Below are 9,969 nucleotides of genomic sequence, written 5' to 3' on the forward strand. Positions count from 1 at the left end.
TGTCTACAATGATTCAATCAATAAATATAAACTGCCTATAATGTTCTCAAGTTTTTGAACATGCAAAATTTCCTTTAATTGAACTAGAGTATATTAGAATTTGTGGATGAATGTTGTTCCACATCCTCAATAAGAATAGGAGACAATTTTAGCTAATTGCCAGCAGAAAACATATTCAAGAGACCATATACTCTAATTAAGTCTTTTGTGTTTCAACTAGGAATGGTTTGAATGTCAGCAACACACCAATTGCCTCTATCACATTCAGCACAAAGAATACCACTTGAGAACCTGCATTCGAGTACAACACAACAGAAATAAAGATCAGAGAGCGCAAAGAGCATAGGCGGATGCAGTGTATGTGCTACGGATTCAACTGAATTCAGTTATTTTAAACAGCAAACATAGCTTATGCTCATTTACCTGGAAGAATGGAAGCATCAAGCCTCTTTTGAGCCCAAGAAAAGCTGCACAAATCAAGAAAAGGTGACGAATTTAGCTGTAAGAAAAGAGAGCGGTATTCCTACATGTAAAGAAAAACCATGTAGTTCCAATTTTCCACCCGCGGGAACATCACCAGAAAAAAAATACAGTCTGTCTTGTATTGTACAACAAGATTTTTCAGAATTCAATTTGGAAGACACTGATCCAAGTTGCCTCTTATTTCTAAAATGTCAGCTGTCTTTGAGGATCAGCATCAGTAAGGCGATCTTGGACCTACATACTCTTATGTATGGCTCAAAATTCAAAGAGCCAACAGTCTTAAAATGTTTCTGCATGCTACCGTGAGCTCTGCTTCATCGCAGAATTACAGGTATATAAAAGATTAGACCGTTAAGTGATCCACATATCGAGTCTTGGCACCTTTAATATTCCTAATTTTTAGTGCAATTATCATAAGCCTGGACGAATGATTAGTGTTATAGAACAAGTGAACTCACAGTAATCCTCCTCCAGCTGGACCGATAGCTTTGAAAAATGACATTGATGTCATGGCAAGTCCATTAGCAGCTGCTCGTTGTCGCTGATCCTGTGGTTATAATAAATTATTTGATATCAGACCACGGCCAAGCGAAGCATGTGACAGGCATGATATAATGCTTCTCAATTGACAATGACAATATATAGCTTGTAAAGGAGAGAGCAAAGAGGAATTTACCACTGCTTTGTTTTGCAATATGAACAGCCCCGTTATGATAGAAATCTGGAGGCAATTTAAAGGCAATGTTAGATTTTGAGATCATAAACTTCAGTATTAGTAATGTCGATTACAGTTTTCCAAGGATATCTCATTCACTTCCATATTTCATTCATCATCTCTATTTTGGTCTTGCATTTTGTATGTGCACAAAAATACGGGGTAATAAAACTACAGAAACCAAAAAAGAACTTACAGATAAAGCATTCTTCAACAAGGATGCAAAATTTATTGCCACAGTGAGGGCGGTCCCAGAGAGCATAGCAATATAAGGGTAACATGCCAATAACGGAATTGACAAAACCTGACCATATAACAGAGTTTAAAGTAACTTGTAGATTTTCTGGAAATCTGGATAGAACTCAAAGAGTTTAACATATTTTACAAGTCAAGAGCTTACTCCTGCAACACGAGCAATGGCAATTGGACCAACATACTTCTCAACCAATGGATACAGAGTTAGTTGAAAGAATAGAAGGCCACATCCTGAAACGCCACAATGGTTTCAGTATGCAGTATTGACACTATATGAAATGAAATGTTTAGCTGTAGTTCTGTCTGACAAGACAACAGACAATTCAGACGCCTTCACAATAACTTTCTGCCTAAGCTAATTCGTAAATTGATTACCAATCTAAAAAATCCCTAGTTGGGCTTGACCTACAAGAGAATGGTAATATTAATGGCAGCATAATCGTGCTCTAGTATGCTTCTCAAGAACGGAAATGAACAATAATCCGAATACCATCCCACAAAGATATTAGCAAAAAATAACTGATAACTATGAAGACTGACGTGTGTGTCGAAGCAATTGATATTGATATTGACATTGATATTGACAAAGCCAACATAGAATTAGTTTTCATTTCAAGTGAGAAGACATTGATATTGACAAATCTTCCAACAGAAGGCATAAACAGAGAGAGGAACCAACAAGTTATTCTGAACTATTATAGACCTTTACTACCTATAATCATAAATAATTAGAAAAAAGTATTCATAAGCCAAAAAGATTAAATGAGTGCTTCTGAACTTTAACCAATGTATGTACTTAGACACATCTGACGGACCAGACGTTACTTTTGTGCAATAAATTGCACAAATTCCTTTCTCTTAAGCTTTCATGCATAAACAAATAACTTTAATGGTCTCAAAATCTGTAGGGTTGAATCTATGGCGAGACTTGAAGGCAATAACGATGGAGACTACTATTTTCTTCAGTTTTACATTAAATTCATATTTTAAGGCTTCATACATCACATTATGCACCTCCTTTACTCTTTCCTTAACTATTTAACTAGTTGTAATAGTAGATCTAACAGATTTTCTTTTGGAAGGATCCTATCAAGTTTGATATTATAGATAACAGGTGTTAATTTTGACTACGTGGGTACAAAAAGTGCTGCTTCATAATCAAATCAGAGACGGAGAAAAGAAAAAAAAAACAAGAAGCAAAGAGATTAGTTGGAAAAAGAATGGCAAACAATGTCCATCTATCTGTAAATGAATATAAATTACTAGTAAATCAGCATGTACCTGAGATCGACAGTACTTCACCAACATCAACAGTTGAATAACTTAAGCCTCCAAACTTTCTGGGGGTCACAGCCCATAATGAGAAGATCTGCACAGGCAAATAGGTTTGGGATGACGCAATGGATTAGTTATGCAAAGTCGCCAGTGCCAGAAGATTGAAAGAACAACCATGATCTACATTTTAATTATGTTTACACGGAAGTGAATTTTAAAAACCTACTGACAAATTGAAGAGAATCTATTTGTATTTTGCAACTCATAATTAATGATACCCAACAATAATGAAGCAAAATGGGATGTTCATAGAAGTCTTAAATCCTTCTGATATGATAAATTTGTTTTTTTCTTTCTTCATATACCCCAAGAGTTGCAAACAACACATACATCAAAACAGTGATTATATGCAGCACCAGGAATTTGTGATCTTCAACTGATTGATAGTTGAAATTCAGAACTTAGGACCTGTAATATTTTCAAAGATGAAAACATAGCACTTTATTTAAAAAGTTTACAGTGGAATGCTGGGGCAGAAAACTATATACCGGTCCAATATAGGTAATGGAACGAAGACTATTTCTGTTGCTCACGTATCCTTAGAATGAGCAGCAAATAAAATGTTCATTCAGCATTATAGCTTATGCGCCTAGGATTTCTAAGCAGAACACTGAGCTGCGGAATTGTTATCAGGCACTCCTTTTTGCTGTCGAAGAGTGAAACTATTTACCTTCATAGTTTACGTGCAGCAGAAAGCGATTCGGCGCAAGTATAAAACAAGAACCAACATTGACCATTAGGAATAACTAAGATATTGCCCAAGGATGAAAGTACAATTAGTTTCTATAATACAAGATGCCTACATTCCCAACTTGTGGGATTACATTAGGTATGTTGTTGTTGTTGTTGTAACTTGTAAGATGCCTACATAATTATGATGTGATGATCGTATCCTACAGTAACTTAATTTGAGTTAGAAGATATGGTATACCTCTGAGTAAGCCATATCATGAAGAGCAAAGATGCAGTATATGATGATAGATGACATCAATGGCCAGTTCTTGAGAAGGCTTTGCGTTGGGGTTGATTCGTTTCCTTCTTTTGTATCCGATGCAGCCTCCAGAGCCTTGTATGAACTTTGAGGCGGCATTCGTGAATCATGATTGTGTAGTGATTCCTGCAATCCATGAGGTTTAAGGATGAATGATATACGAAAACAGAAACGAAGACGCACGGATTGAAGTGATACGAGAAATACAAAAATCTATAGATCGTAGGTAAGACGAAGAAATGAGTCCATTATATTTAAAGAGTTTTCTCATCACCTAAACACCAGAGATACACCATATCACCACATCTCCTTATCCTATACCTCACATGCCGCATATGTTGTGTTCTTTTCCCCAACAGAAACCCCCGACTCAATCCTCCACTTCACCAGTTAATCCTTAGTTTGCATTCTTTCAACATGCTGTAAGCTCCGAACACCAACAAGAAAAAGAACTAAGAAAAACATCGATATGTCTTGGGGTAAGTTTAAATAAGAACTGGAACTTCAACTAGAACAAGCCTTTCCACACACATCTCACGAATGTACGAAGCTCAAAAACAACTCGAAATATTAAATGTCAAAAGATGGTTAGATCATAGATGATTTTCATCCACAGCAAAATTGGAAATTAAAGTAGTATGGGTATCTGAAATGATATGTAAATGATTGTCCATTAAATGTTTGTGAATTTCAAGTTTGCTCCGGAGGTGAAATACGAATTGTATGACTGTAAACAAGATTTGACAGAAATAAAACTTGACATAGACCCAGAAGTCATCAATATAATCATATAGATTTACCGGCATCCAAAATGAAGCAATACCCACAACCAAGGAGAACACTGATATGCATAAGCTAGGCAAGAAATAGGGAAACCTGCAGAAAAAGATAATATGGTGGAGTCGAGGTGCAATTCAAGCAACAGAAGAAGATACACAAATACCAAAAGAACAAAGGCAGAATACCTCCCAAATATAGAATCCTTTGAGAATACAGCCGGATATTTCTCTGCAGGCTTAGGTAAAAGCAGACATTTAGAGCATATATGCTGATGTAAATTTTCTCAAAGTGTTTCTCAATTCTTTTGCCAAGATTGGCAGAGAAACTTATAAGTCGAAACATAAAGGATTTAAGGCTATGAAATTTCTCTTATAATTGATCATAAAACGACTCAACTCTCTTTCCCTAACAGGATGATGGAATACAAAAAGGAAATAGCTAAGCAAAAGAAAATACCTGAGCAAGGAAGCCTCCTAAAGCTGGGCCAATAATCAATCCAATGCCCCATGCACTACTAATCTGAAACAATTCAAACATATAATAAAGTAAATAAATTCCCTAAAATCCACGGCCTAAATGGTCATCCAAAAAATGCATTCTTGCCATGTCTTTTGTCACTCCAAAATTGTCTGAAATGCTCTCATTTGTTTAGAAATCATTTACATAACCGAAAACGGAGGGCATATTACCGTTGACATTCCCAGTGCTTGATATTCTGGACGAAAAATTTCCGCGGCATATGCCTAAGCATGGAAGGTAACCATCTTAATAGAATAGCTGAAAATGCAGTTCTGAATTATAAGATGGAAATAAACCAATAGCATACCCTTATTGGTCCAATCAAACCATTTAATAAACCGAGAAGCAACCGTGTAATGACTGCCATCCAAAAGTTGGCACTAAGACCAAAGAGAGTATTGAAAATAACCCTGAAGCACAATTAAAGCAAAAGGTATAAACTTGTTGACATTTAAGTGAAGTTTTAAAAGAACATTTCTATAGAGATTAGTCGTACACTACAAAAGTGCCGAAAATTATAACTGGCCTTCGGCCATATCGATCAGCCACTGCTCCCCAAAAAACAGATGTCAGAGCTCTTCCAAGCATATATGCCGCACCTTCAGTGTTTCAGGAAATTCATAAGCATTTTCTTCGACAGACCTTTATATAATCATATACATCAACATCCAGATTAAAGCATGAAATAAGCTTACCTACATAACCTGCATATGTACTAATATCTTCCTCTCTCTTTGCAATGTGGAAGTCCCTTATCTGTACAGGAAGCCAAAATTAGGAAAACAATGAATTGTCGTAAATCGTAATATAGCATGAAAATCTTCATGATAAGAAATGGCATCTCCTGGTTAACAAGTTTCATGCATGCAAAATGTGATAACTTCAAATAAGTTAAAATTTCAAGCTTGAGTTGAAATAAAATAACATTAGCAAGAAAATTTAGCAGTATAGACAATAAGTTTTATGCAATCAATATAATAGTAAAGAACACCAATTTCCAAAAACAAAATCGACAAGACATTCAGAGGTTACAGACTCAAATTGACCCTTTGTGCATGTTAGCATTTATCTAAATCATAATTTCAAACTGTTAACATTCAAAATCATTAAAGCTTTGGCAAGACAGGTTGCAGAAATGGAAAAAGCTTTAGCCTTTAAGTGAAGAAGGGCGGGGGGGGTAGAATTAAACAACATTTTCACATCAAATTAAATCAACAAATTACGAAGAAGGACCAGGGCCTTGGAACAGAATATTCTCAGCAATATAATTGGTGGTTCCCAAAGCTAAAACTTTTAGTGAGATCTCCACAGAATGAAGAGATCATGCTCATAATTTGATCCCAAAGCTTTACTAGGTTCTCTCGACTAACCAATTTACATTGAAGCTACTTTCTTTTATAAAGGTGGTGCAGGGGCCAGCTTTCACACACCTTGACTATTCCACCTTGACTATTCCACTGGGTACCAGCTACCTCCCACTAGCGCAGGTACCAGGTAATCAGGCAGCTAATTTGAATGCATTTATCATCAGGATACTTAAGTTCATTGCCAAACTTGGGCCCATTCTCAAAGATGAAAAGCTCACACAATACCCAGTCAAAACAAGTTACTAACAAGAGCTATTATCTTTACATTTTATTTAAGACTGAGTAGATTTACTCCACTTCTGCCAATCAAATAAAGATATCGACACTTCACTTGATCATGTGTGTTATGGGAAACATGAACTAGAAAGAAACAGCAAAGAGTTGAGTGATGTTACCATAAAATAAAGATATGGAAAGAGAGATGATATTGGAAGTACTGATCGGAGTTGAATCCCATGAAAACAGAAAGAGAAAAGAAATCATCAGTTAGAATATATCAATAGATAAAAAGTCAAAAGAAGGATCATCTAAAAGAAGCTTGTAGCAATAAGCTTGTAGCAATAACTGTCTAAGACTTGACTACAAGTACAATAATGAATCAAACTTGCTAGCTAACTTATGATTACACATACAAAGAAAAGCTCCAAGAAGCTAACCTAGAATTTTCGCGTACAATAAAAAACTTGAAAAGGCAATATGGGAAAAACACTTGGGGATTTCTTTCCATTTGTTCAAATCTTTTGCTGGTATAGTTACGCAAGATGGCAACTACCTCATAAAATTAACCGGGTTGCATGCAAGGTGGCCCAAACATCATGGTTATAAAAATAAAACAATAATACGAGTATCAAATAGTTTAATTTGATATGGGGAAAACATAACATCTTAATGTTGTAATCACTCCACCCACTCCTTAAGATTGTGAACTTGATGCTCATATTTTCTCATCAAATATAAGTATCAACATTTGATGAGACTATTTGCACCTCATAAATTGCATTCAAGCAAAACAAACTCAAATCCATGTAACCCGTTCAACCCCCAACCCCATCCGCCCAAATTTAAAGGGGTTTAATTGGGCAACAGTGATTTTAATGATGGATTGATTTAGCTTATGGACAGGTTAAACCATGACAAATCAACAATCCAACTAAACCTATGATAATACCCAACCCTGATCCATAAAATTGCTCAATCTTAGTCCAAAGGTTTACTCTACATTAAGATTTTTGCTTACAAACAATTGTGTGAGAATCTTCTTTCGTTACTATCCATTGTTACCATTTTTTTATTATCATTATTACTACTATAACTGGTGAAATATTATTATATATTCTCGTTATTGTTCATTTTATTCGATATATATTTGAAGAATATTTATTCAAGTTCCTTTCTGTGCATCATTTACCATGTATATGTCTCTGAGATTTTGGGGGACATACTACATAGGACTACCAACTTATAATAAATTATAGAGAAGTCATATATGGGTTGAAGGTACGACTTTTTGAAAATTAAACTTTATTAAACTTCATCAACTGTAAGATCCCAAAATCATGCATCAGATCTTCACATTCTAAGATGTTAAAATATCTGACATGAACTCCATGTGACCAAAAAAAAAATAATAAAAAATTACAACATCATTGTTCATTTACTACGGACTATCTTTTTAGGAAAATTGGACCAAACCCAAAACGAACTGCATCGGATGAACATGGGTGGATCCACATTATTATTGATAAGTCTATTCATGAAAATCAGTCATTTTTATCTAAACTATGAACTATTACATATAAAAAATACTATTAAACATTTATAATTATTTGATCGTAAACTCAATTATTATATATTAAATATATTTGTGCATAGCACAAACTACTCATATACTATATGGGTCCAAAGGTACTACTTTCTGAAAATTGATATTTATTAAACTTCATCAACTAAGATCCCAAAATAAGATAGTATAAAAATATCTGCCATGAACTCCATGCGACAAAAAAAAAAAAAAAATAATACACATGAACTCCATGCGACCAAAAAAAATAATACTAATAAGTAGTAGGGAGTATCTTTTTAGGAAAATTGGACCACACGAACATGGTGGATCCACATTATGCAATCAGTTATTTTTATCTAAATTATTAACGACATACATATTAGAAATTATTAAATATTTATTATTATTTGATCTTGAACTTAATAATAATTATGAATTAATTTTAAATTATTCTAAAAATTCATAAACTTTAAATTTGAAATTCTCTACCTACGATACGACAAAGGAAAATAAGGAAAACATACACAGGTTCTTGTCTGAACAAACCCAACACAAAATTCTTTTTAGATAACAAAGGAACATTCAGAAGCTTATATTTTAAGCAAACAATTGATGATTTTATTTATCCTCACAACATTAAACTAAAATCCCCAATAAAGCAACGAAGAACATAAGAGAAGAGAAATAATATACTACAGACTCTCCGGAATTTATATCACCACACGTTTGCTTGGTTAAAAACTAATAAATCCAAAAAAAAAATACTATATATATTATTTTAAAAAATAAGCTAATTTTAGGAAGCAAAAATGCGGAATAACATGCATGGGTGGAAGAGATGAGAGTACTAGTCCACCATTTGTGTTCCTTACAAATTCAGCGGAGAACTCGATGTTATTAGGTTCTAAGAAAATGGCAGTTAATTACCTGCGCTGAGGATGACGACCCATACAGTGATAAGCCCTTTAATGGGTAAACCAGTTTGAGCTTCCTTCTTTCGATCCATCTTACAACCCGGACAATTCTCGTAGTATTCCTTCTTATTTATCAGCAGCGTTTCTAATTCTTCCGCCATTTTTGTTGATAAGGGAGGAAGAAGATGATGATGAAAATCTATACGTTAATTCCCAAATATATACGTAAGAGGGGAATTAAAGCGAAAGAAAGCCTAATTTTCTTCCTTCTTCTGTCATGCACCAACTTATTATATATATCTTCTATTGATCCATTCTCCCTCTTATCCCTATTTTATTTATTATACTCCTCTTTATTTCAATTTGTTCATGGGAGTTGGTTGACGTCAAACTTAAAAAAAAAAATAGATAAAGTTTTGAAATTTCTGGTATTTAATTGAAAATACGTAAATATATCAAAATATTACTTTCTTCTTTGACTTTTGAATCTTATGATCCTAAATTAAAATAATATTGAATATATCAAAATAATTTTTAATTTTCTGATCTTAAACATAGCACGTAAAAAGTTAAAATTAAATTTAAAAAAACTCATTCTTTTTAAACATATTAAAAAAATAGGTCATTTTTTTTAAATAAAAACATGTAATTAATTTTATGATATGTGAAGATTAAAATTAAAAAATTATTCTTTTAAAATAATTAATGAAATATAACTTTTATGATCAAATAAGTTTTTTATTTATTTTTTTAATAAATATATTAAGTCAAAATGTCACAAATAAAAATTAGTGAAGGAAGTATATTTGAATGCAATATTTTTTGTG

At 33.6% G+C, this 9,969-nt stretch overlaps 1 protein-coding gene across 1 annotated transcript; it reads right to left on the reverse strand.

The window, feature by feature from the left end:
- Positions 1-9,519, reverse strand: LOC107839371 (protein ZINC INDUCED FACILITATOR-LIKE 1). Its single transcript, XM_016682822.2, has 17 exons — positions 9,156-9,519; positions 6,841-6,881; positions 5,774-5,834; positions 5,575-5,677; positions 5,386-5,488; positions 5,249-5,302; positions 5,016-5,078; positions 4,745-4,794; positions 4,580-4,655; positions 3,720-3,905; positions 2,735-2,822; positions 1,599-1,684; positions 1,395-1,502; positions 1,160-1,204; positions 942-1,030; positions 424-467; positions 1-291 (listed from the first exon to the last, which is right to left on the reverse strand). Exons 1-17 carry the CDS (start codon positions 9,301-9,303, stop codon positions 197-199), a joined length of 1,440 nt encoding a protein of 479 aa, XP_016538308.1. The 5' UTR covers positions 9,304-9,519; the 3' UTR covers positions 1-196.
- Positions 9,520-9,969: the final 450 nt, after the last annotated feature.

This window comes from Capsicum annuum, chromosome 8 (assembly GCF_002878395.1).
Source record: "Capsicum annuum cultivar UCD-10X-F1 chromosome 8, UCD10Xv1.1, whole genome shotgun sequence".
In the NCBI taxonomy this organism is placed as follows: domain Eukaryota; kingdom Viridiplantae; phylum Streptophyta; class Magnoliopsida; order Solanales; family Solanaceae; genus Capsicum; species Capsicum annuum.

What these genes read in the sequence shown, in the direction of transcription:
- LOC107839371 (XM_016682822.2), bottom strand. Translation starts at nt 9,303, where the DNA reads ATGGCGGAAGAATTAGAAACGCTGCTGATAAATAAGAAGGAATACTAC. An exon ending in TAGGAGGCTTCCTTGCTCAG is followed by an intron (nt 4,795 to 5,015) that starts GTATTTTCTTTT and finishes CTTTTACCTAAG; the next exon opens with CCTGCAGAGAAATATCCGGC. An exon ending in ATGATATGGCTTACTCAGAG is followed by an intron (nt 2,823 to 3,719) that starts GTATACCATATC and finishes TTGCCTGTGCAG; the next exon opens with ATCTTCTCATTATGGGCTGT.